Source organism: Marmota flaviventris, chromosome 8 (assembly GCF_047511675.1).
Source record: "Marmota flaviventris isolate mMarFla1 chromosome 8, mMarFla1.hap1, whole genome shotgun sequence".
NCBI classification, from domain to species: domain Eukaryota; kingdom Metazoa; phylum Chordata; class Mammalia; order Rodentia; family Sciuridae; genus Marmota; species Marmota flaviventris.
Genome location: NC_092505.1, coordinates 44,911,002 through 44,938,987, shown reverse-complemented (window position 1 = coordinate 44,938,987; position 27,986 = coordinate 44,911,002). Strand labels below are relative to the sequence as shown.

Here is a 27,986-nt window from a genome sequence, read left to right as displayed (position 1 = left end):
AGAGAGCTTCACAGAGGTTCAGTCTCAGAATTTTTTTATAGTATGTATTAAACAATGTAATCTTATCTGTCTCCATCATCCTGGGATGTTGTTCCCAATTGGTGAACCCTAGGTTCAGTACATATTTGAATCTCATAGCATAAAAAAGGTGAAGAAATGTCAGTCTTGGAGCCTAAAATGGCCCAGTGTCAGGATAAACAGAAGAGTAAAAAATAAACTGACTCCAGTAAAGTCAATTGTCTTATTTGCCACAACCTTGCTGCATTGGCCCTAGGTCCACCTTCAAGCTCTGAAACTTTATTTGCTCTTCTGTAAAATGTCTTGGCTATTCACTGAAAATTCTAAAGGAAACAGGGCATTTGTCTCCAAAATATCGCTTCTATCCATTCTCAATTCTCCAACTTCCTTCTTTTCATACCCAGGCTTATAGATTTGAAGGTAGGTTTTATGCCATCTAGCACCCCAAGCTCAGCATTTCCTTCCCGCTGTTGACACCTCACTGCAAGCCTGAAGGATGAAGCCAGCACACTTTGAATCCTTAACACTGAAAGGTCAGTCTGCTGAAGAGCGACTTTACCAAACACCACATGAGGACATTTATTCCATTTCTTAGTTCGGCACTGTGTGTGGCTGCAGGAAAGTTGTTGACTAGTAAACGTTAACCAAACATCCTATTTTTAGAAGAATATTTAGCTCCATCTTTATAGTGTCTGGACTTGTAACTAGCCATTTCTCTAACATTAAGCTGAGCCACACAAGAAAATTACTACAGTGATAATATTTCCAGGGCACAGTGAGTCACTCTAAAATATCTAAAATGGGAAATAAATAATTTGTGAGGATTTGTTGGCATAATGAGAAGGAGGGCACTCTACTATGGGTGTTCAGTAGTAACTCTCAGGGTTTAACCCGGGGGGAAGTGCTCAATTCCCTAAGAAAGTGGAGAGGTTAGCTTTATTTTAAATACTATTTTAGGGTTATGAATAAGGAAATAAGAATGGGCAGATGCCAGTATCACCAATAATTATCAAGCCGAACTGTTGTAAGTAGCAAGAATGCGGTTTGCTTCTGATGGGAACAGCCCACTTTGGAGGAAGAATGATCAGAGTCACTCCACCAGCTAGGAAAGAGGCTGAGGACCAAAGCCCTCTGAATTCAAATCCCAGGCCACACAGAAAGAAAGGGGTTTCTATCAAAACAGGCCCAATGTCACTGCTATTAGGGGAGGCTGCCTGGTCCCCATGTGAATTAACAGAACTGTTGTGTCTGCACTTCCTCCATCTGAAAACCTTCCTTTGCTGCCAACTTTACCTGAGGGGGTTGGGGGGGAAGAAAATTAAAACAAAACATGCAAAGTGTTTACAAAGGCAATGGTAATATACCTGTCTTCATTGTGCCCAACACTGTTTTGATGGAACCTAAGCTTCTTTAAAGATCATTCTCCAACAAACATTTCTCTATAATTTTGGTCTTTTCATAGGTGAAGCGAAAGGAAAGGATAAAAGAAATGAAACCCAAAACACTATTTACTCTCCCAGCAGAGCAGCATGGTGTAAACAAAAATAATAGTTATGCTCCCAGATTCTGAACCCTCATGGTGCTGCTACAGAAAATAATTTTAATGGTGAGCCAAAGAGTCTTGCAAAACACACAACGAAGCCATAATAAAATGGGATACTTATCCTGTTGCTGTGATTAGACCACTTCCATTCAATAGTGGTAACTAATGACTTGTTTTTCCTTTGGTATTAGGAGCCCTATTACTGTGCTGAGCATAACATACCTCATTTTGTTTTCCTAACTATGCTTGTCTCTCTCTCTCTCTGATGAATGCAATTCTATATTTATGAAATCACATAAAAAATACTGTATAATCCTCCCCATTACCCCTTTCCAAATTGTATAAAATTATTTAGAGGACAATAGAATAATGTACACTCCAATGCATGCATCTTTTCCTCTAACCACTTCTAGCAGATTATCCCCCACCCCCCTTTTTCACTCTCTCTGGCTGGAGAACACACTGTACTTTGGAGATAATTGACTGTGGAATATGATGATGTTTATTCAAAAACAGGTCATACTGACTGCAATTTGAGATTCTTCCTTTATCCTCTTACTTATTGTCATCCAAAGAAAATGCATAGTACTGTTTCCCACAAATCAGAAATTTGGAATCTTAATTACTTCTTTAGACTTAACCTGCTAAGAAAAATCCACTGCAAATGTGCCCTTATCCCCGAAGATTGTGGCAGTTTGGGAAACTCACCCTAGATTATTCATTTAGAATGATTTGCCATGAGAACAAGTGTGTGTTCATACCATTTTAACAGGATGTTCTACTATTTCTAAAAGAGCACATTATGGCATTAGATTTTATTTTCTCAGAAATATTACAAGTGCATAGTAACTATTCCTATCTGGGAAGCTGTGATGGGAAAGAAAACATGAGTTGTCAATAATATTTGTCATGGTATGAAAAAGAAGATCTTGAGGTCAAACTTTTACTACCATCTGCTGCCAGCGATTATCTTATTAAGAAATTCATTTAAAAAATGGAATCATCAAAAAGAAAAAGGTGATAATCAATGAGAAGTGTGTTCCATGCAAATAAATTTCTGTTATAAGCAACATATCCATATTGTATAGGTTAGATTTTTATCCTTTAAGATAACTTTCCTGGGATGTCATTGGGGCTTTAGTCCTCAATCTATAAAATTATTCAATTTTCACTTCTAAGCGTAGGCCAGGCACTGGGTAGAGCAGGTGAGGCTGTAGGCATACTGTACCAACAAAGAAGCCAGGTTCCTTTATTCACAGGTAACTTTTCAACATAGAATTCTTGATCCAGCCTAGGTCTCTTTTCTGTATGTTACATAAATTGATTTTTTTGTCACCCTGCTAGATGACATCCCTCCAACACTGAACCCAAATCAGGAATTAGAATTTACTTTGACAAATGTTTACTGAATGCTTTTTGTACCATTTGGTAGATGCTAAGTTAAGAAATAAATGTTCACTATTTCAACTGAAGAACACATCATTCCCCCACACCCTAGGACATCTCATTTCTCACTGTACCAAATTACAAATTACAGAACTTCTGGATTCTGATGTTTCTGGAATGGTATATGGGGTGCTGATTGGTTGAGGCAATCCTCCCCTCAACATATGGAGCACAGCCCCATACAGACTCAAGTAGCATCATCTATATTCCCCTCATACATGAATATGCAGGTCTTGTCTGGTTCAGAATGCCCTGTCTGAGCATGTCAAAATAGTCAGACAAAGCCTGTTCTCAACGAGTTTGTGGGGAAACAAGAACCAAACGTACTGGTAACCTCTTGAGAACAAGCTGTGTTATGAGAGTTATGTTGTACAAGTCAAAAAAAGGGCGTTTAGAAATGCATCCAAATTTTTAGTATTTGTCTAGATAGAACACAAGCTTTCTCAACACCTTCCACTGATACCCAAAAAGCATACCACCAAATAGAACCTTTCTCAAAACCTGAATATGAGATTAGAGGCGTTGGACAGCTTAAAGAAGTTACAAAGCTACTTCTCCTTCCAGATGTTATTGGGCACTATATACATATATACATATATATGTATATATATATATATATATATATATATATATATATATATACACATATATATGTATATATGTATATATATGGATATATATATTTTTAAATATGGGAATCCATGATATTTGCAACTAGTAATAAGAATTATTTCAATCAACTTTTCTGATGCATCCTGGAGTAGGATGATGGAATAACTGAGAACAAGAACCAGATGTCTTCTGGTCTCATCCCTATTCTATCTTCCATACCTAGCAGACCAGGAGGAAATGCCTCCAGGTCTTAGTTTCCTCACGTTTCTTCTCCCACTGAAACCTTTGAGGGCAGGGATTGTCTTCCCCATCTCTGCATGAACAGCACCTGAGATAGGGCTGGGTACACAGCATGCACTCAATAGGTGTCTGTGGAACCAATGAGAAAAACAGGGCTTTGACCCATATTCTATAACTCCCCTCCAATGCTAAAATTTAGATTGGCCAAGAAAACACTAGCATGGTCACTTGAGTGGCTGAGAAAAGGAATGAAAGAGAGAAAGGTTTGATTCCTGAGTCTGAGACACTAGTCCTTCCTTTTTATTAAGGTTTATGTAATTGCACATTGTAGGAAATATTTTCATTCAGTCTTCTGTACAGGTCCCCTTAAAATACATGTCTTATGCTGAACTAGACTGACTGAAGTGGATAGTTCAGTTATGGTCTAAGCAAAGTACACAGTAAATCTGATAGTTCAATGGGAGACAGAATAGGCCACGCCAGGAACAAGACAACAAAAATGAGATCAGAAAGTTAAAAGCCGTTAAATTAACTTCCATGACTCAACTCAAAAGAGTAAAGGAAGAGCTCTATGTTATATAACATAGAGAAGAACTATCCGTCAGAGATGGACCTGGGAAAAATAACTCAACAAATAACTATATGAATAATATACCAACACATTTTTCAATTATATCCCTGCTATTTTACTTGTAAATTGTATGACTGCATTACCTGCATTTGTCAAGAATGATGGATTCTTTTTGTTGGCATGCTACTCTTCACCCCATCTGATTTTATTTTAATATATCCATGCCATTAGAATAAGCTATCTGGAGAACATCACCATGGGGAGCAAAATTATGTGAAATCTAATGTGTTTCAAATGAGAGTATTCATTCACTGTAAATAGAGGAGCAGCTTTTGTGCAGTCTTGCCTATTATTACTTCTAAAAACTCAGTATACAGATAGCCAATCCTAATGGAGAGTTGTGTTAATACTGCTCACAGGGCTGTTATCTGCCACCATTAAACCTGACGATGACAGTTACGTCACCATTACCTTTTCTCCTCAAATTACGGTAAGAACAGTCATGGAAGCCACAACAAAATCAATACAAGAGAATTTTCATGTTATGAGCAAAGAATTGTATTTTAGCAGTGCAGTGGGAGGTGACCTACTGGGTTCTGTTTAGAATGGTTGGTGCCTATGTATCAGCAGTCTTGGGTATTTCACTAATGCAGTTCCCTGCCCTCAGGTGCTCACAATCCAGTAAGTTGGTGACGACATATCTTATTTGCAAAGAGTAAAAGAACCAACAGATCTTTAGGAGTAGGAAAAATTATGCAACAACAGCATTTAAATATCCTTATTAGTTCTGCTGCCAGGCCACAGAAGATGATGCTGGCTCAACCACTTGCCTCACATTTCATGTAAGTGACACACTTTGTTAGACACTTTCTCTGGGCTAAGGAGAGCTCAGAAGGTCAGGAATAGACGGACTTATAGAGAAGAAGAGTCATAAAAATAAGCAGGGAAAATAGAGAAGCAAATGGGATTCAAAGACAGCAGGAACTACTGTGGAGGGGAATTGAGGTTGAGGGAGAGAGAAGGAACAAGTCAAAGCAGAGTTGCAAAGGAACTGTCAAATATCCACCCATTCATCCATGAGTGGGATCACTGAAGCGTGAGGTCTCAGTGGAAAAGTTACCTGGAGCCCATTTCTGGTGAAAGGGAAAAGATAATTTCATTTAGATGTTGTCACAGAAACTAATTGTGGCTGCTCAGAACAGCAGTATGATTGTATGTTCTGAGACATTATCTTGAAAAATAAAAATGGCAGAGAACTCTGGAGGCCATACTGCTACAACACTGAGGTGATTACCAAACCCTGAATTTAAAAGATATTTTGTTTGCTCTGCCACCACCTTGGTCAAGTAACCAAACAGAACAATACATGTTACCAATGTAGAATAGGTCCAGTAGAAGTGCCACTATAGGCAGCATCAGCCCCGTGGAATGACTTTCCCTCTACCCAGTTTCCCCAGTTCGATCCCAGCCAGCCTTTAGGCCATATTAAATGCCACTTCCTTATAAAGGATTCCCTGAACATTCAGTTGAAATGAACCCTAAATCATCAGGTCATCCAATAGATTTCGTCATTGGCCACTTTGGCTACCCATCTGTTCTACCTTGTATTGTCAATATTATTGCCACATGTCATTCTCACATGGGGTCCAGAATACAGTATATACTAAATAAATATTTGAGTAAGAGAGAGGTACAAGGAGGGAAGGAGGGAATAAGTGAAGGAATGATTATTTCTAAATAAGCACCTTGAGAAGAGTAGAAGAAATACTTTTAAATGTGGGTTGAGAAAGAAAGAAAAGAAGCTCAGAGGCCCTCATGTGCATCTGCTCCTTCTAAGGAAGGTCCAATGAGGGGCCCAAACAGTGTGTCACTTTTCACTTTCCACTCTAACTGCCCCTTTGTCACATGTTTATGTGGGGGATGTCAAGGGAATTTGGAAACTTGGTTAGGGGAAGTTGAGTTCAGTGGAATATTTTTACAAGGTTTGCAGTCACCATGGTGCATACTTATGTCATTGCCAGTAGTCACTGCATAGGAAGGAGCTCCCTGAATACCTCTAAAGGCACTGTGCCCACTACCCTCCTAGCTCAATGGTGTGGGAGCCAGAAGTCATGACATGAACACATCCTACAACATTCAGCAGGGGAATGATGCTGGTGGAGGAGAGAAGCAGGCACAAAGAGTATGGAAACACAAGTACAATCTGCTGAAAATTCTACCAACAGTCAGATGTATAAGAGTACACACCCGGAGAACTACTTGGTGCACAAGGAGACATTACCTCTTATCAGGAGTGTGCTCGATAACATACTGGAAGCAATTACAAGTGCACCACTGATTTAATTTCTTTTTTTTTGATGTGAATTGCACGGAGCAGAATTTATCAGCTTACGAACCTGCACTAATAGTACAAGTTCTTTTAACAGTTCACAAATAAAGGGAACTTGATGGATGTTTTCCCAAGTTTGACAATCATCTTATATTTTATGTTTCATTACAAATAAAAAGTTATGCAAAATGAAGGAAGTTTTCCAAACTTTTAATACCAGTACTAATAAATTTCCATCAACCATGCTAGAGACTTTCTACTTTCTTTATAGAAAATATTAAAAATTAGGTTGTATGGAGAGGTGATAAACAAATACACAGCCACAAAATTTACCCCCCCAAATCAGGCACTGAATTAATAAAAATTTTATTTTTTTTTGATTTTATGATTTTTTTGAGGCCTTTTATGACTTTATTATTAGAGGGTGGTCCATTTGCTTTTCTCATTAGAAATGAGTATTCATTTTCTTTTATAATTGCTGTTGGCTAAATTATGTACCCCCTACTTTAATAGGTAATTAAATTAAAAGGAAATCACTAGGGAAGACCCTAATTCAATATGATGGGCATGCTTATAAAAATAGATCAGTACCTGGACAAGCACAGAGGGAAGACCATGGGAAGATATAGCAAGAAAGCAGCCACCTATGAGCCAAGCAGAGAGAGAGCATGAGCTAAGGAGAGAGAGGGGGGCCCTTAGCAGAAACCAGCTCTGCCAGCAACTTAATCTCAAAACTTCCCAGCCTCCAGAACCATGAGAAAATAAATGGCTGTTTCTTAAGTCAATGGATCCATGATGTTTTGCTATAGAATCTCTAGCAAATTATTGCAAGAACTGTTCATAATCTGACATTTTAAAAACAAGTTCTCAAAGTTATAAACTTCATAGTTATAGGTACACATAAAAACATACACACACACACTTATAAATTAATCACACAGTTCTATATTTAGTGTATCAACTATAGTAGCTAAAGTCAGTGTGGCTTCATCAGAAATCCTTACTTTTTACATATCTTATCACTGAGCAAGTATTTTGGGTTAATTTTACATGTCCTTCTTTGTAAATGGTCTCCTGCTTTATACATTAGTTACTACCAAGTGCTTCAAAGAATTGAATCACTTAATACAAATATTTACTTGGCTTCTGAGTTACGTGAAACCGTATCATCATAGAGTCACTGTCTGCAGATTCCTGTCAGAAGGAATATTAAAGAATTCCATATCAGCTTGAGCCTTTCATTCAGTTTCCTGTTTAATGATTTTCCTATCCTTCAGCTTACATGTGCAGCAACTCCAAGGAGGTGTTCTCTAAGCAAAAATGTTGGGAACTGTGATTTCTCCCACTTTCCGTATATCCCATATTATTTTGTTTTATGGTCAAGGGGTGAGGATGCCTTGATCAACGATGTGTGTGAAATCACGCAGTAACTTGCCTTCTCTGAAATGCGTCATCATCTGAATATGGGACAATTGTTCTTTCTCTAATCATTTCCATGTGTTCCTTTTGAGGATCGGATGAAATGCTGGATACAAAAATATGTTACTTTAAAATGTTCCCTGTTATTTGATTAAAGGCAATACCCATCAACATGGGCATATAATTATTTTCAATCTTCCCAAATTAGAGGTTTCAGAGTTGTTTTAAAGTCCAGCATAGGCTATGAGACTTTGGATAGTCATTGTCTTAGCTTTAAGTTTCATGTGAATGTGAAGGATGGCTTGTTAGAAAAGTGGAAGCAGCATATTTATTTCATCTCTGATAGTATATAAACCAAAGAATTTCTTATCACTGAGCAAGTATTTTGGGTTAATTAAGAAAGTTATGGGTCAGTAGGGCTTTGTTATCAGTTAATACTGAGAATACAATGCTAGACTTTTGTTAATAGACAATGCTAACAGCAAGAATAAGGGGATATGGAAATCAACGACTTCCTCTTCATGTAACAGCCTCTTGCTAACAGAGAGGCCCTTGCAATAGAAATCAACTTGGGGAAGGAGAAGAAAGGGGAAGAAAGGAAGCAAATGAACAAATGTCAGCATGCTTATGCTTGCATCTCTGAAGAACCTGGTCCTAGCCTAGAGCCCCAGAACTGTCACAGAAGGCTCACCCGTCCAGGACTATTCATGTGACCAGGTTTACACTTCCTTGGCTTCCCCAAATAAGGCTCTCCAAACAAACATGGTCCAGGCTCACTCACTGGACATTTTCCCTCCAGTAATGAAACTCCATGTTCTGCCAAAGGTTCCATAAATGACAGTTTGGGGATATTTATTCATTTATTTAATTCTCTCTCAGGCCAGATCTGTTTTGCATCAATGGGAAATGTGATTAGTAAATGGAACATTCATTTTGTTTGACTCATTCTAAAATTCAGATGTAAATGGCCTGGATGTTACAGCATATTTTAACATTTCCATTTCCCTTACCCTTTTACAATCTCTTCTGTGATGACATAAAATCTTCACACTAATGTACAAAATAGTGTTATACTCCTGGTATTTGGCAAGAAGTTCACATGATTGAGTAAAATCATATTGCTCTCAAAAACCTGATCATTGCTGGTTTTGCTTCAAGTCTTTCCTTCTCGGATCTTGGAGATCTTGTGCTTATGCAGTACACTGGGACTTAGGAAGACTATACCTTGTCCTGTGTCTCAGATGTCAGTGGTGCTTTCCTCTCTGAGGTTCAGTATTATGGACTATTCTCTCCCTCATTCTTAATTCCATTTCACAGATCACCAATCATTCACTTAGTCTGCCAGTTGATTCATATCTGCCTGGCAAGGACACACTGGAAGATGAAAAACGAGAGAGGGTCTGAAGCATTCTATTAGAAAATGTCTAGGAAGTTCTCATGCAGACACAGTAATACAATAGCCTCATGTTACTATAGAACATGAGCAGCTTAGCATCCAGGACCAGGTCAAGATCAGCAGACAACTAGACTTAAGGTTTAAAGGTGGTTTGTTGCACATCAGTGAGGATTTTTGTTAACATTCTTTTATGAAGAGGCACTGTCATAGGTAAAAACTGGGGGGCAAATAGTCTTCGGTGACTAACCTAATATTTCTCTGTTTCCTACCAATGTGAGCAATCATGATTGAGATAGAACCTGCACATATTTTTTTTTTGGAGGGTGGACTACATGAGGCAATTCTTGTGAAATTATCACACAGAGAAATCATAACATATCTTGGGTGTTCTCTAAGACTCACACTTGACTTCTTTTAATACTTGACTTTGCTTATATTTATAAAAGTTCAGAATCCAAAGAATTTCTGGATCAGGAAAACTACTTCATCTCTTCATGTGTCAGTTTATCTGATAAATGAAAATTATAATAAAATCTAGTTGAAAGTTGTAATGGGAAAATAAAACCGAACCATGGAAAGGGCCTAGCATAATACTAACAAAAATAACCAGTATTGCCAGGCTATTAACCAACAGAACTCTAAAGCATTTAACAAGACCCTCTATCATTTAAATTTTTAGTCCTAGTCTTTGTCTTAAACACTTCAAAGTATAAGGATAATCCTTCACATAGATGTGGCATTTTACCATCAAAAATGACCTCTACACCTGTCATCACACTTGAGGCCACAGTTTTTCTTATAGTTTGGAACTCAAACTCAAGTAGACACCACATGGGTTAAAGGGAAGGCTGGGAAGCTTGGGTGGCAGAAGATGGGTGAAGTGTGGAATATAAAACTTGAGGAAATCATACATGAAATGAATGTCACATATGAAGCCCACCAGGACTTTCCCACACAGTCAAAGCCGTGTCACAGCAGTGCCAAGCTACATGAATAAGCTGTGTTCAGAGGGTGATTGTGAGAGCAACACCTGCTCATTTACTAAGCACTTGCACAGCAGCTAACAATCCAGGCAAATTCCTGCTCTTCTGACATATTCTAGGGGAAATGAACAAAGAACAAATGATTCAAATATATAACATGTTAGGTGGTCAAAAATTTTGGAGGAAAAAAAAAGAGTATAGGAGAATGGAGACTTCAAGGTACAAAAGCACATGAGGCAGAGTGGTCAGGAAGCCTTCTCCAGCTAAATAACATTCAGGTGAAGTCTCACAGAAAGGGAGGAAATGAGCCATATGCATATCTGGTTGTTCCAAGCAGGAGGTACAGGAAAGCAAATTCCCTGAAATAGGGGAATGTCTGATTGCAGACTGGCTGGAGCAGAGTGAAAGGAAATGGGAATGTGAGTTCAGAGAGTAGATGTGTAGACAGGGAGCCAGGCTCTGGAAGCCCAGCGCCGACATTTTCTCAAGGGAAGAGTTTGAATGGGACCGTGAAATAATATGACATATACAAAGCTGCTCTGCAATGGGAACAAGATGAAGAGATACTAGGGTGGCAGCAGCAGAGCAAGATGGGGTGGGGCTTGCTCACAGCATGAGTGGCAGAATTGGTAGAAGGAAAGAGATTTTAGATATATTTTAAAGGAAAGATGGAAGCATTCGCTGTGTGAAATACCAGAGTCAAGAATGAGTTCAGGGATTGGGCCTGAGCTCCAGGAAGAACAGAATCACCATTTTTGGAAAGAACAATAACTGTATGTAAGAGGAAAAGTGCGGGGAGACTGGGAGGTAACATCTCCATTACTGACCACGGATGATGAAAGAAGATTCATTGGGCTGGATGAAGCAAAGGCAAAGCCTCTCAAACTGACCACAGCAAAAGAAAAAGGACTACAATAATGCAGGCTGGAAAATTAACTTCAGTTCCGGAAACAGATTGCATCTAAATGAAGATGAACTTATTGGTAAAGTGAACTAGGATCTGAAGGGTAGAAGAGATCAAGAACATACCTGGAAAAAAAAATCTATTAAATATATCTATTTAAAGTCCCACAGAACTTGTGGATTCATGTCAATTTAATAAATGCTATTTCACATAATGACTGATTGACTGACTGATTCATTCATTCTGGAATGCCTAATACACAAAAGACATTATGTTAGGCATACAAAAATTGAAATGAAAATAAATTTGGTTTCTACTCTCGAAGAACACAATTTTCACTTGGGTACACATACAACATGATTAAAATTAACTGGGGTGGGAAACATGTAGCAGAATTAGGACTCTCATACAAGTGCAGATAGGAAATGTAGTGTTGTAAACTATGTTGCTCCTTTGGAAAGCAGTCTAAGTTCTATGCAATAAAGTATTATTCAAAAAGAAAAAGAAAAAGAAATGAAGTACTCATACATACTACAAGATGGATGAAACTTGGGAAACATTAGGCAGTGAAGAATCTAATCGCATATGACAATATATTGTCTGATTTGAAATGCCCCAAATTCGTAAATATATAGATTAAAAAAGTAGTTGATTAGTGGTTACCTACACTTAGAGGGTTTGGAGAAAATGGAAAGTGATTGCTAATGGATATGTGGTCTTTTTCTGGAGTGAGGAGATTGTGATGATGGTTACACAACTCTTCTAATATCCTAAAATAAAATTTAACTGTATACTTTTGAAAGGATAAATTCTATGATGTTCAATGATCTCAGTAAAAATATTACTCATTAAAAGTATCTAATATTGTACATATTATCATAAAAGAATGAAAATGTACACAAGAAATCCAGAGAAAAGATAAACTAATAATAAAGGGATTTGGTGAATAGCTAAGCTTCTCTAAGAGGTTTATACCAGAGTTAAATAGGAGTTTACCAGGCTTGGAGAAACAGGAGGGAGAAAATATTCTTCAAGAAGCAGGCTAGTTTTTAATTTTGATCGTTACTTCTTTCCTTTCTGAAAACTGCACTAACTGTTGCTATACAATCCAGCCCAAGATCTACTGGATAAGAAAGAATAGTTGAAGGATGTCCAAATAATTTTAAAGAAAATTTAAGTTTTGCAAAAGTTCTTTCCATATTTTTGATGTGGGGCCAGAAAACTTTTTCTGGGGAAGGGTATGTAGGTTGTGTTTTGAGCTTTGTATGTCACATGGTTTCTGTGGCACCTTCTCAGCTCACTGCTACACTGTGACAGTAGCTAAAGATAATGCCTAGATCACTGACTATGGCTGTCTCCTACCAAGTATCATTTATAAGACTAAGTAGTAGCAGGTGAGATTTAGCAGGACCATAATTTGCCTGGTTCAGTTCCATATTTCCAGGATGCCTTCCTGAAATCCTCTCCAATTCTCACTTTCCTGTCCTTGCAGACACCACTAGTATCAGTTGCCTTCTGGATAAACTACTTTATTAAAGTTTGTGTCCTTTGGTTGGGATGGTGCAGGATTAAAAATAGGGTTTCCAAATACCCTCTGCTCTACTTTCTATCTGACATGTTCCACAAAGGCCCATGTATTAAATGCTAGTTCTCCAGTACTATTGGGAAGTGGTGGAAACTTTAAGAAGGGCCTAGTGAGAGGTCATTAGGTCCTGGACAGAGGGCCTGCCCTCAAAGGGGACTGAGGTACCTCAGTCTCTTCCTCCTCTCCATTTCATAGTTCAGTCCTGAGGTGATCAACTTTGTTTCTCCATAGGCTCCCTGCCACAACGTACTTCCTCACCACAAGTTCAAAAGAAGTGGGCCTTTCCTCATAAGTTGATGACCTTAGGTATTTGTTATTAGAATGCTAACGAACACACTATTGACAGTACTTATATCCAAATTCAGCTTAAAGACTACGTCAAACAAAGAATAGCTAATAGATTCATAACAAGTACAACCAGTGCACTTATATCTTGTTCTTTCATTTCATAATAATTCCTATATGTACACTAAAAAATAAAGATAGTATCTGTATTTGCGGACTTATAAATATGCCAAATATTCATAAAGACTGAATAAAATGGTGCCTATGAACTTGAATTTGGATTTTTAGTTTGACATCCTTATTTCTTAATGTAACATTTACTAAATCTTTGATTTTGAATAATATTAAATAAATATTTTGTTCCAGAAACATAACTCTAATTTTTTTATTTTCTAAACTTGGCTGGGCAAAAGGAGTAGTTTATGTCTGGCCAACTATACAGTGAGTGAACACATATAAACAGAGACAGGAACAGAGGCAAGTTGCAGAGCAGAGGAACACCGGGGTGGTCTTAGTGAGAACCTAAGTTCTCATCCTCCCTTGGGCATTCGGTGGTGGTGAGATCCTAAAAAAGCTGCCTCTTGAACATATGGTAGAGTTTTCACCATATATCAAAGTACTTGGTGAATTTTGTATACGATTATAAAAATGTTCTATGTTGTTATTATACATTTCAAAGTGTTATTTTAAGTAAGCAACCTTCTGAAACAAACCGATCTGTATTTTCTAAAGAACATTCCTTGAATTCCAAGATGAACTAGAATAAATACGATATTATTTGCTAAGACTCTTTGTAAAAGTTGGATTTTCCATCTTTCACAAAACCAAAGAGCTAAAATCACAATCAAATCTTTGTCTCTGGGACAATGACATTTTTGGACTTGTACTAATTGAAAATATTTTGATGTCTGCTACAGGAAACTTTCTAAGATTCTGCGTGCAAAATATGTCAAAGATTTTCTCTTCATCACTGACACTATATTCTAATAATGGTCAAATTTCTGTTTACTGGAGATGAGAACAACTATATCCTCTCATCTGAAATAGGACAGTATGAATGTCTACAGCTGGGCAACAAGGAAATAAGATTCCTCAAGGGAACGATCAGTAAGTAAAGTAGTTGTTTTACGATGAAAATGGAATAAAACAAAAACCAAACTGATAAGTTGAAGTGAGTTCTCTCACTCTGTAAAAATTTTGAAAATTACCAGAATCTTCTGTTAAAATTATTTATTTAGAATTTCAAATACAAGAGGAAACTGGGATGTTTCTTAACCTCCAAATATGAAAAATATCAGACAAATAAATAATATTTACAGACATTTCTCAGTGTACTGGGATATCTATCCTGATGATAACATTTAAAATCAGTAGGCAGAGATTATGGAATAAGTCAAAATCTTAGATAACCTAAGAAAAAATTTTTCATAGGAGTAACTATGAGCTAGAACAAGGAACATTAGAATAGGAGCCATTTTCTACTATCAAAAGTCCTTACAAAAATGAATATGGAGTTATGTATAAAGCTAGGAGAAAAGATCATTTTGGCAGCTGGGCATGGTGGCCCACGCCTGTAATCCCAGCAGCTTGGGAGGCTGAGGCAGGAGGATAGTTAATTCAAAGCCAGCTTCAGCAAAAGCCAGGCACTAAACAAGTCAGTGAGACCCTGTCTCTAAATAAAATACAAAATAAGGCTGGGGATGTGGCTCAGAGGTCTGAGTGCCCCTGAATTCAGTCCCTAGTTATACCCTCCCACACACACACACACACACACACACACACACAAAGATCATTTTGGCAATATTAATATTCTACTTTTTAAAGGCCATTTACTATTCATTTCACTTGTCTTAGACTATTCTTAAGCAATGCTGAGAAGAACCTGTGTGGTATAGAAAGAAGAGTTTGTTTCCTACTCAAATGTTCCACTTACCAATTATATATCTTTTTACTTTTCACAGCTATTCAGGCCTCAATTTTTTTTTTTTCATCTAAGGGTATATTACCTAGTGATACTGCACGTTGTTTATATGTCTGACAATTTCTGTGGGTTAGTCTATGGATATAGAGAATAGAGGATCTTATTTTTTCTAGTTTACAAATTTATAAAATACCATTTCTTCAGTTAGTAAGTAAATATTTTAAATATAGGAAGTTAATTAATGGAGAGACAGTTATCCATAAAGAAAATAAAGATAAATTGTTTGCAGATGAAATGATCAGGTAGAAGAAGAGATGAAGAAATCATAAAGAAGCTAATAGAAGTATTAAGCTCAACAAGGGCACATGATGCAGATCAATATGCAAAAATTCATCTGTATTTCTCCATAATAATAATAATTGCAAAACAAAATTTTAAGGTACCATTTCTAAGAGCATCCAAAAATATTAAATGCTTAAGGTAATTTTAAAAATTACAAAATTTTAATACATCATTGAAAGAAATTAATGAAGACTAGAGATATACCATATGTGTGAGTTGGCAAACAATGTTTTTAAGTTATAAGCTGTTTTCAATTTGATCTAGATCCAACACAAACTCGATCAAAATCACCACAGGCTATTTTACAGAAAAAGATAAGCTAATGATAAAATTTATGTGGAAATGAAAAGGACTTAGAACAAAGTTCTCTTCTGAAAGAGAATAAAGATAATGTACTTTCTTTGCCTGATTTCAAAATGTACAGAAAAGTGAATGATCGAAATAGTGTGACATTGACACACACACACACACACACACACACACACACACACACACACATATATAACACTAATGAAATGGGAAAGTCCACACAGACACACACAATTAACTTTTGTCAAAGATATCTAGGTGATCAAAGAGAGAATAGAAGTATTCCACCCAATTACATTAGGGGAAAAAAAAAGTACCACTGGTAAAAAATGAATTTTGACACTTATTCCAAATCAGGCATTCAATTAACTTGAAGTGAATCACAAACTTAAATTTACATTTTAAAACATATAAGAAAAGAAGAGAATAAAACTTTGGTACCTCACATAGGCAAATATCTTAAGAAATACAAAGTACTAACTATTGAAGACAAAGTGTTAAATTGACCTTCACCAAAATTAAAAATGCCTGCTCCTTCAAAACCAAAATAATGACAATGAAAAGATAAGTTACAGATGAAGAAAAAATATTGCCAATGCATTTGTCTAAGGACTCTTATTCAGAATATAGAAATCACTCCTATAAATATCATAAGAAGAAAAAATATTTTAAAAATGGGGAGAATATGAATGGCCAATACATGTATGAAAGATGTTCCACAGAATTATTCAAAAGGTAAATGTAAATGTGCACCACAAGGAGATGCAATCATAAACCATGAAAATGGCTAAAAGACTGATAATACCAGGTACTATTAGAATCAGGGAAAAACTAACTGAACCTGATCCCAGTCTTCTCTCATACATACTGATAAGATGTAAAATGGTGCGTTGTGGCTTTTCTTGTATTTTTTGTTTGTTTGTTTTGTTTTTGTTTCTTTTTCCTTTGTTTGTTTTTGTGGATTGAACACAGGGACCTGAGCTGGCTAGGCAAATAATTCATATATCCCTAGCCCTCCATCCTTATATTTATGCTATAGTTTGGATAGGTGATGTTCCCAAAACCTCATGTGTGAGACAATGCAGGAAATTTCAGAGGTGAACTCATTGTGTTATGAGAGACTTAACTTGATCAGTGCATTAATTCACAAATAGAGATTAACTGGGTGGTAACTGTAAGTAGATAGGTATATATTTTGTTCCCGGTCTGCAGTCTTTTTCTCTCTCTTATTGCTTCCTGGTGCTATGTCCTGAGCTACTTTCCTCTACCACACTCTTTTACCATGGTGTTCTGCCTCACCTCAGACCCAGAGCAATGGGATTGGTCATCTATGGAATGAGACTTCTGTAATTGTGAACCCTCAAATAACCTTTTTGTCCTTTAAATGTTTATTGTCAGGTTTTTTGGTCACAGTGAAGAAAAAGTTGACTAAAACTATTTAATTCAGGAAAAATGAAAGTATGTATATACAAAGACTTGTACATAAATGTTCTGAAAAATTTTACTTTTGACTCAAAGTGGGAAAAAATAATCCCCTCATACAGGTGAATTGTCAAGAAAGGGTAGTGTATCCATACAATGGAACACTGCTTAGCAATAAAAATAAACTCTTGATACACATGATGTGAACACATCTCAAGTACAGTGAGTTGGAAAAAAAAAAAAAAAAAACAGAAGCAAGATTTATGTTATAGGAATAGGAAAAAAAAAAAAAAAGAATCTGCATTGTTGGAAAACAAGAACGGTTGCCTGGGGTTAAAGGTAGAAAGAATTTACCATAAGGCACAAGAGAGTTCTGTGTGGTAGTTTAAATCTTCCACGTCTTGATTATAATGATAGTTACACAGATGCATACCTTTGCCCCAAGTTACTCAATTAAAATGGGCACCTTTTATTGCATGAAATCACATCTCAATAATATGAATCAACTAATTCTATGAACATAGAAGGGGAAGGGATAGAAAGTGAAAAAGATTCTGTGTATGTATGAAAACTAATCTAGCTACTTTGAGTATTGAGCAGATTTGTGTTTTTGCTGAACAATCTAGTATTACTTATTTTAGGATGGCAAAGGAAATTTCTCTCAGCATATTCATTAAGGATGTACTGGGGCTGGGATTGTGGCTCAGAGGGACAATGTTCACCTCACATTCATGAGGCACTGGATTCGATGCTCAGCACCACATTAAAAAAAAAAAATAAAGATATTGTGTTCACCTATAACTAAAAAAAATACATATTACAAACAGAATGTATTAATAGTAATATTCTTGTTTAGTGAATATACTTAAAGGAATTTAAGCATCAAATAATAATAATAAGTAGTAGTACTAGTATTTGAGCGCTAAAATAATAAAAACTAATAATAATTCTCTGTATTAGTTACTCTGAGGGACACAAAGGTTTCAGATACTATCTGAAACTTGGAGTTAAATTGACTCTGGGGCATACATTGGTGGAAAATGGTTACATAAATGATGGTAGTATAATAAGAGTATAAAAACTTCCAAAAAAAGAACAAGACATAATGTGCAACTTGATTTTAAGAAGAGGAGAAGTCTTCATGAGAAAGATTAACACTTTACCTGGGACTTCATGGGTCACATTTGAATGTGCAAATATTTTCTTCACTTGGGGGAGGACAGAGAAAGCATACCAAGAAAGAGCTTAGTGTGCAAAGCTATAGAGAGAACTAACAAAAAACATAACTTATCAACTGGAAGCCTAGATGCTCAAAGGGGGAGATAAAACTGGAAAGCCAGTAGGGGTTTCAATGTATTCCTTGTATGTCAATGTAACTGGAGACAGCTTTTTGAAGTTTCTGAAAAGGGTAATTAATGCTAAGGAGAGCACTAGTAATACAACTAATTAATCTGACAGTAGGTATAAGATAAATGGGGGTGAAGAGTGGCTAGAGGAAGAGATACTTGATAAGAAGCCATCCCAAAAGTATGGGTGAGAAATAGAACTGAATTCAATAGGAAGTGGACAAGAGAATTAGATTTTAGACATGGTGGAAACAAAAAGAATTTGGGGATTAATCTCATGTGTATAACAGTGAAGAGGAGATCCAGATCTAAAACTCATCCTCCCCTCCAACCTAAATCTCATCTTCATTAAGCTTACTTCCATGTCTACTTGTGTCATGACCATACCAAAGCCACATCCAATGGTGCTGATATGGAGCTCCTGCCACTCAAATACTCAAAAATACTAAGATCTAGGGGATTTCAAAGGAAAAAGCATAAGGACCATCTTTGGAAGTCCTGATTTGGAATTGTGGCTCTCCCAGGAATTTAACATGTGACCTTAAGTGGATAATCTCATCCCTGAGCTTTTGAATCTTCATCAGTAATAGAAATAAAATCTTCTGCCTATGTTTAATATTCACAGACATTTAGGAGGTACACTAACTGAAAAGTTCTGTCCAAAAGGAATTACAAAATATTGTCACCGACCTCCTTGAGCCATGTCTTCCATTCTCATCTTCACACATGATCAGATATTGGCAACTGACATGAGGTGGTGGTACATTTATATGTATATCCACATATGTGTGTGTGTGTGTGTGTGTGTGTGTATCTCCATCCCTATTGCAAAATATTTAGCACAGGGAATGCTATCAAGAAGGTTCTCTTTAAAATGCCAGCAATGTCTTTTCAGTGCACCCAATATACATGTCAATATAAGAAACTTAAGCACCCTGATGTTACTGGAATGTCTGAAATGGTACTATATCAACACTCCCAAATATAAGTGTCTCTTCAATACTGACCCTCACAGTTCCTCTTCTATGAACCATTAAATATTCCTCAAACCTCAAAACTAAATGAAAAGAAATGATCTATTCTCACTTTTGAGGAGAAACATTTTATGCTAGACGGAGAGATGGTTTGAGCTTTAAGGTCTCAGTATCCTGAAGGATGCCTTCAAGGAAATTTCAATAATAGATGATTTTAGAATTTAACGTAACCTCCATAGGTGGGATAAATTCACCAACTTCTGTAGTGTGAGCAGAACACTGCTTTCATGTACTACATGGCAAATATCTGCTCCTGTAACACAGCTGAGGTTGACCTAGATTCCGCTTTAAGATAAGAAAAAGGGTCTAAAGGTGCTTTGCTACTGTGGGCTTGGAATCATGACTGGTCAATAGGTTCTGGCTCTGGCACTTTTAAGCTAAGCCACCTTCTCTGAATATTGAAGAAACTACATAACTTACCTCACAGAGATGTGAAAATAATGCATGGGACAAAAATCCGGTGAATAATACAGAAGCATGGAGTTAATATATTAGCTTTTCTAACTCAGCAGAGAGAAAAGATTCTACTGTATCTTTAAGAGGATTTCCAGCCAGAAGGCAACATTTTTCCCTTATAAAGACTTGCTTATAACAACATTTTTCAAGGAACTCAGCTCAGATGGTACAGGAAACACATTATGGCCTACTGCACCATGCAAATTCACTGCTCAGCACATTATGGGAACACAGATATAATCCTGGTCCCCTAAGCCTTGTAGGTTCTGATTTTATCTTTCTTCCTTTTTCGCTCTCCCCCATTCCCTTCTTCTTTCTCTTCTTTTGTATGCACTACAGTGTAAGAACAGTAAAGCAGCTTATCTCCAATGTATCATTTTTTATTTTTCTTCAGTGGGTTTAATGCCAAATTCCCCAGAAATTTGCAATTTCATAAAGTAACACTGTTTCCAGATATAAAGGTAACTTTTCCATCAGTGACCAAAAAAATTAGAAATAAATAAAAGCCAGTGGAAAAGCAAATAGCCCTAACTTGGCAATTATTTAGCCCTCGGAAATTTCCAAGCCCTTTTGCAATTATTAATTAATTAATGAAGATGAGGTTCCCACTTTACTGAGGTTGAAAGCAAATAAAGAGGTCTAAAAGTTTTCCTCAAATTGAAAGTGGAATATCAAGGAAGAATTCATGCAAGTAGTTACATCATTAAGCCAAATAGAGTCAAGATGTAGAAAATAAGGTCAACTGTGCCCAGGTGCAGTTGAACAAAGGAATGTTCTCCTCAAGACCAACGGTGAAAAAGCCCACTCCTCCATCAGCCCAGGCACCCACAACACACACAGAATATATCTTGTAGCTGTATCAGTCCCTTTCTTCCTTTCCCAAAGCACAGACAGATGGCTAAATGTCAACCTCTAGCCACTCCCCTTAATAATCACAGCCAAAAGTACATAATCTGATTCTCATTTTTAAAATGCTCAATTGAATATGATGTGAAAACACGACACTGTTGAAAAACAAATATTTAAAAAATTTAAAAAGTGATATGAAATCCGCCGATTCCTCTGTAATAGTGTAATAGATCATCTTGAATAACTACTTTACTCACATAGTAAACAAAATGAAGTTGCATGATTTCTGGTGAGTAGTTAATAAAAATTCATTCCATCACCCAAAGCAGGATGATGAAACAGATTTAATGTTAAGGATGTGGCTGCACTCAAGCTCTTAGATTCAGGCTTTACAATGAACTCTGATTCTTTTTCCTCTGTTGTTTCTGAATGTTTAACAGGGACTAGCCTGAGGATTCAATGTGGTAACTGGTAAACAGAGCACTTGAAGATTGGCTCAATCAAGGATTCCCTCCAAGTAGATGGGAAGCTTTTACTATCTCCAATGTAAGGTTCTCCAAGTGGGATAACAGCACCCTCAGAGACTGTCTCTTTTCCTTTTGATTATCATCCTTTGAGTCAGGTTGTCTTGGCCAAGGCAAAATTGCTTACCTATTAGAACTTAAATGTTGCTACCCACTGTTCCAACTTACTATTTTATTTTATTGTAATCTTGACTTATTGCAGTTGCAAAAAAAAAAAAAAAAAAAAAAGCGAGGTAAAGTTCAATAATCTTAATTTATCTAAACTGGTTTCTTTCTGGGGCAGGGGGGACTAATGTAAATCTATCATCATGTTAACAAATGCAAGTCGTACAGATTGCCTATTTTGGATAAGCCTGCTTTAAAAAACAAACACGAAACCCGTTTAATAACATTTATCATCATAAAGAGACAATGCTTTAAAATCATGTAACATTTTAACTTCGAATCTTGATATTGGACAATGAACATGGCTGTCCCACTTTGTATAATGGTTATGCATGATGTTGACAGATTCCTCCAAGCCCTTCAGAGGCCCCATCTAAGAAGGTCTCTAGTTCTCTAAGGAACCTGATATCCACTTAGAACACTATTAATAGAGCAGAAACTTACATGTGAGAAGAATGGTTTAGTAGACACCCTGAAGGAAATTTTTGTTATGAGGTTGAGTATGAGAATGGATCTGTCTGGAAATCGACAATCTTGTCAAAACTATGGAAAGGAATGAAATATAGATACATAGTCCAATCTTCCATCCAATACATCCCCCCAGTTACGATTCAGCTGTAGACTAACGGAAGGCTTTCAAATTCCTGATACCTCACAGTTCTAACTGAAAGGAAAGGAGGGCTCTGTTCCAACATAATGGCTGGAAGCCAGCTCCGTTTCTTCGCCTCACCATTTCCAGTAATTCTCATTGGTTCCTATGTCATGGTGGGAGTAAAAAATATGGTGTTGGTTTAGTACTAATAGAAAATCCCAGTTGTTGTCAGTGGGATGTTGAGTATTATGTCTTATGTAGAAAGCGGAAGAAACTGAATGCACTGACTAAAAAGGTCAAGGAGCAGAAGATAACTAGTATTCATAAAGGATTTTTAAGCATGCGTGGGTTAAAGGGTGAAAAGTGAGACTCTTCTTGGAGGATCAGTCATGTGAATAAACAAGGGGCAACAGACCAGTCCTGCTGTGCTGCGACTTCTCTGAGCAAACTCTGAGGTGTCGCCTTGCTTAAATCCTTTTGGCCTCGGCCATCTCCTGAGTCCTTGGCGACCTGTTCTACCCCTGCAACCACTGTGGAGCCAACACATGAGCCCAATAGCAGCTCACCTCAAACCTATCCTGCACACTTGCCACTTATAGATCTGGGAATGTTCTCTATCTGCTAAAGTGTAAGATGATGCATGCTTATTTAATATGTAAGCAAATGAAACTTGTGTGAGGAAATTCCTGCTCCAAAGAGGGATGTTTTGATGGACAGGAGGATAATTTTCTCTTTCTTTGCAAAAACAGATTTTCCTGAGATACTATGGTTGATGTGGCTTTTTGGGAGATGATCCTTTAAGAATGAGCAATTAGTTGTACCTGCTATTATAAAGTAGCCCCATTGATGACATATTTGCAAATAAAATCTTTCTCCTTCCTACTTGACTCTTTCATCCCTGGGATTGTATTTGCTAATGAACAACAGAGTAGCCTGTGCACTTTGGCCATCAGCTTTGCTTTCTGGTGAAGGTGTACTAAATGAGGCCCACTTTTTCCCCATCACTGTGTTCATGAATTTCTTACCTTTGGCTGCAGTGGTGGCGAGGGGGCTGACACAGGATCTGTGATATAGGTCTTCTTGGAACCAGGGACTGGATACATCCCAGCAGGGTTCTGGTTCCCCATCACAGGAGGAGTGTACCCTTGTTCTCGCTTCCAGGTATTTGGGTGACCCTGCAGACCATAGGCAGGATCGGAGTCATTTCTGCCCCCATAGGCAGACCCTCCTCCATAATAGGGTTCATAATAGCGTCCTTGGTTGGGGGCATAGCCAAACCCAGGCTCGGGTTGAGGACCTGGTGGTGGAACGTATGCATAATCTGTGCCTCCCCGGCTTGAAGGAGGTGGACACTGCCCAGAGGCAGGGACTGGCTGAGTGTTATAGCCATGGGACCCTGGGCCATAAATCTGTCCAGATGAAAGGCCACCCATGTAATGAGGGCTAGGCTGGGCTGACTTCACTTGCACATTGAAGGTAGGCCTTGAAGGGGTCGATGCCGTGGTGTAGGAGGCTGGGACTGGCTGAGGCTGGGGTTTGAGTGTTCCAATTGGAGTCACAGGGATGGGGCCAGCCTGAGGTGCAGGCTGTGGCTTCGTTGCAGACTTTTTGGTTGCTGTAAGAGGAGGTTGGTTTGGGATGACCATTCTCTTGTGTCCTGTGACAGGAGTGGAGACTGGAGGAGAGGCTGTTGTACTAGTAGAGCCCTAAAGAAAGAGAGGGAGGGAGGGAGGGAGAGGGAGTTTGTGGGGGGAGGGGGGAGAGAGAGAGAAGAAAAAATTGCAAAGATTATCACCAATAAAACAGAATAAATATCTATAAATTAACAAATATTAATAACTTATTGTTATTTATGATTTAAGATGTGTAATACAGATAAGGCATGGTCCTACCCTCAAAGAGACTAATGCAAAGATCAGTTGTGATTCTCTGCACTACCGGTAAACAATTAAAAAAGGAAATCAAGGAGATAAGTCCATTTATAATAGCATAAAAATTAAGAAAACACCCAGGAATAAACTTAATATGGTAAATTACATATATATATATGTATATATATATATATATATATATATATATATGCACACACACACACATTATAAACCATAAAACATTGTTGAAATTATGTATTCATAAACTGAGAGACTTAATGTGCCAAAAATGTCCTTACTAACTACAATTATATATAGATTCATTATAATCACTATCAAAATCCCAATAACATTTTTATAGAAATAGAAAAAAAATTCTAAAATTCAAATGGAGCCATAAAAGATCATGAATTGCCAAATCAATATTGAGAATCAAGAATGAAGCTGGATGAACTACAATTCAAATATAGCACAAAACTACAGGAATCTAAACATTGTGATACTGGTACAAAGACAGACAGACCAAGAATACATACTGGGGAAAGTGCAATCTCTTAAATAGGAATCAAGGAAACTGGATATCCATGAGCAAAGAAATGAAAGTGGACCCTTACACCATCAACTAGAAATGGATTAAAGGCTTAAAAATGCAAAAGACTTAAGACCTGAAACTAAAAAGATCTAAAGGAAAACACAGAGGTGTAAAGCGTCATTGGTTGTGGCAACAATTTCATGGATATGACGTCAATAAACATGGCAGCACGGACAATGGAAACAGAAATAAACCAATAGGACTATATAAACTGAAAAAGTTCTCTGACACAGCAAAGGAAACAATCAACAGAGTGAAAAGGCAAACTAAAAAATGGTAGAGAATAGTGCAAATCACATATCCAATAAGGGGTTAATAGTCAAACTACATTCATCATGAGTTAATTCACAAGACATTAATTGGAAAACACAACTATGGTTAAATGGCAGAAAGATCAGTAGAGGAAAGGGAGTAGGGGATGTGGGAGGAGGGGAAGGGAGGGAAAGGTACTGGAGACTGAATTAGAACAAGATAGATCCATGCTTTTATAATTATATCTAAAGGGATTCTACTATCATGCATAACTAAAAGGAACCAATGAAATATCTCCCCATAACAGTCAGGATACCTATTAATAAAAATAAAACAAAAGTAGTATTGGCCAGGAAGTTGGAACTCTTGCACACTACTGGTGGAAATGCAAAGTTATGCAGCCACTAATAGAAAATAGTTTGGAGGTTCCTCAGAAAATTAAAATAGAAATTTCCCTTAGAAATATTTACTCAATACAGTTGAAATCAAGATCTCTAAGAGATATCAGCACTCCTTGTTCACTGAAGCACTAGTCATAATGGCCATCAATAGTTAAATAGATAAAATGTGTCATACATATACAATGGAACTATTCAGCCTTTAAAAAGATGGAAACTCTACAATATGCAAGAACATAGATTTGCTTTGAGAGCATTAGAATAAGAAAAATGCCTCATTCACAGAGAGACAAATACTGTATGATTCCACTATATGAAGTATCAAAGACAGTCAAACCCACAGAATCAAGGGGTGGATGGTAGTTGCCATGTGTTAGGGAGAGATTGAAAGAGGAGTTTTAGTCAAGCAAAATTTTACTCAAGTAAGATGAATTAGCTCTAGAGGTCTGATGTTTGATTTTTGCCTCTGGTCATCAATGATACATCATACAGTTCAAATTTTGTTCAAGTAGCAAGACAAGAATGTATGCTATTATCCTGACTTGAGCAAAAGCAAATCTGAGTGCCTGCACCAGGAAAAAGATGAGCCACAAGAGGTGCATCTGGCCTGTTCTTGTGTTCTGGCCACACCGACCCTCGTTCAGACACACATTCAACAGTCACTATGCGTCAGTTCCTCTACCACATTATCAAGTCCTCTGGGACAGGGAGACATCTACTATTCATCCAAGGATACTAGCCACCTCCCCTAACCTCACAGAGTTCGACATATTGAAGATGCTTGGAAAATGACTAATAGAAAAAAATGCCATATTAAAAAGTTCTGAGTCTCAAAAAATTACATACATGTGTATTTATAGATGAGCATAATATTTAAATGTGCTTGATTTTCAAAATGAAAATGTTAAATCGTGATAGAAATTCAAGAATTCTTACAAAAATAAAAATTAAATGTCAAAAATATATGCTTGGAAACACCAAATAATCCAAGTAAAAAAGGTTCACTACGTGAATCTTCAATTCAATTAACTGAATACGTGAACCAATAAGTGTTGCTAGGTTTCTTTGATCTTAAGAAATATAAATAAACAATTCCTGGTCTTCACCCCTTCCACATCCAATGAGGTAAAATATATGTAAAACCTCAAGGGGAAAATATGTATAAATATAGGTATTTATATATATATCAAAATACACAATTTTTAAACACATAGATATGATCTGTAAAATATTCAAAAACATGCCAGAATAGATACAACAGAATTTATAGCAGAGTTGAGGAAAATCTTTTCATCCCCCCAAAGAACTTTAGTAAGCAGATATTCCTAGAAGCAGGCAATGGCTCCTGAAACAGTGGTCTGATGCCTTCACTCAAAGCCTTTAGGAATGGAGTGTGTGTGTGTGTGTGTGTGTGTGTGTGTGTGTTTGTGTGTGTGTGTGCATGCGCGTGCTATGTTCAGCTGAAAAGAGAGAAATTTGTCCAAAGAGTTGCTTCTGAGGAGTAAGGTCTACATTAATTCTTTTCTGGGTACTTGCAAACACGACTGGCTTTACTTTCCAAACTGTGGCTCTGAATATCCGTTGTGGAGCAGACTTTAGAGCTGCAGCAGTTAGGATGTCTGTCTCAGTGCAGTTGCTCAGTCACTGTCTCCATTTATAGCTGGGAAATATGAACTCTGGGTTTTTGATGATCTTGAGTCATCAAAGAAAGCAAAGTTTTCCCTCTTTCATTCAATTTTTTTCTCTGAAAAAATTTATATCTTATGTGGTTGAATAGAAAAATCTACCCTTAATTTTTTTCCTAGGTTCAAATTGATTTTTTCATGCCCTTTGTTATAGAAGGTCAGATTCTTATCTGCTCCTTCTTTAGGAATATCTTTAGCATATGTGTGTGTGTGTGTGTGTGTGTGTGTGTGTACACACATACATATACATGCACATACACACATATATTATATATATGTATATATATGTGTGTGTATTATATATATAATATACACACACAGAATGAACTGCTTACTAAGGGAAAACTACATACATTTCTATTGGGTTCTATTGAGACCACCTTCAGGCAGAAGGGAGAGAATAATCCACCAAGTTAGCATTACCCAGCTTGCTTAAATTATAAGTAAATGACAAGTTTGCCCCTTAAAAGGATAATATAAAAAAATGAAAAGGAGGAAAACTATTCAGTAGCCTAGAACTTAACAACTAAATCTAGAATTACAAGATCACTAGGAAACTACATGTGAGACACATGATTTGTGGAAAAGATAGCTGTTAAGACTCAGGACTCCCCACCCCAATAATGATGCACTCAAACTATGTCTTCTCAAGTAGTGTACTTATTCATGCTTATTTAGGTGCAGAATAGCCAGGAGGGACAGGGCACTTATCCATGGATGACAGAGCGAGAGCTGTCATCTCCTCTAGGTTCAAGAATACAAGGGAAAGAGCAGTTATTTCAACCAAAGAACAGAATTCTGAAGAGGAGAGCACTCAAGAGAGGACTAGGGGCCCTCCTTGGCAGGCAGGTAGAAAGGTTATAATCAGCCAGCCACATATCTATGTGGCACAAGAGG

The 27,986-nt window shown here is 37.1% G+C and overlaps 1 protein-coding gene across 9 annotated transcripts in view; it reads right to left on the bottom strand.

Annotated features, from left to right (window-relative positions):
- Lpp (LIM domain containing preferred translocation partner in lipoma) overlaps positions 1-27,986 on the bottom strand; it is a 655,361-nt gene that overhangs the window by 226,405 nt on the left and 400,970 nt on the right. For all 9 annotated transcript variants that reach the window (XM_071615170.1, XM_071615174.1, XM_071615175.1 and 6 more), the window contains one exon: positions 23,317-23,997. In XM_071615170.1, coding sequence (XP_071471271.1) covers positions 23,317-23,997 — 681 coding nt within the window. The remainder of the gene's footprint in view (positions 1-23,316; positions 23,998-27,986) is intronic.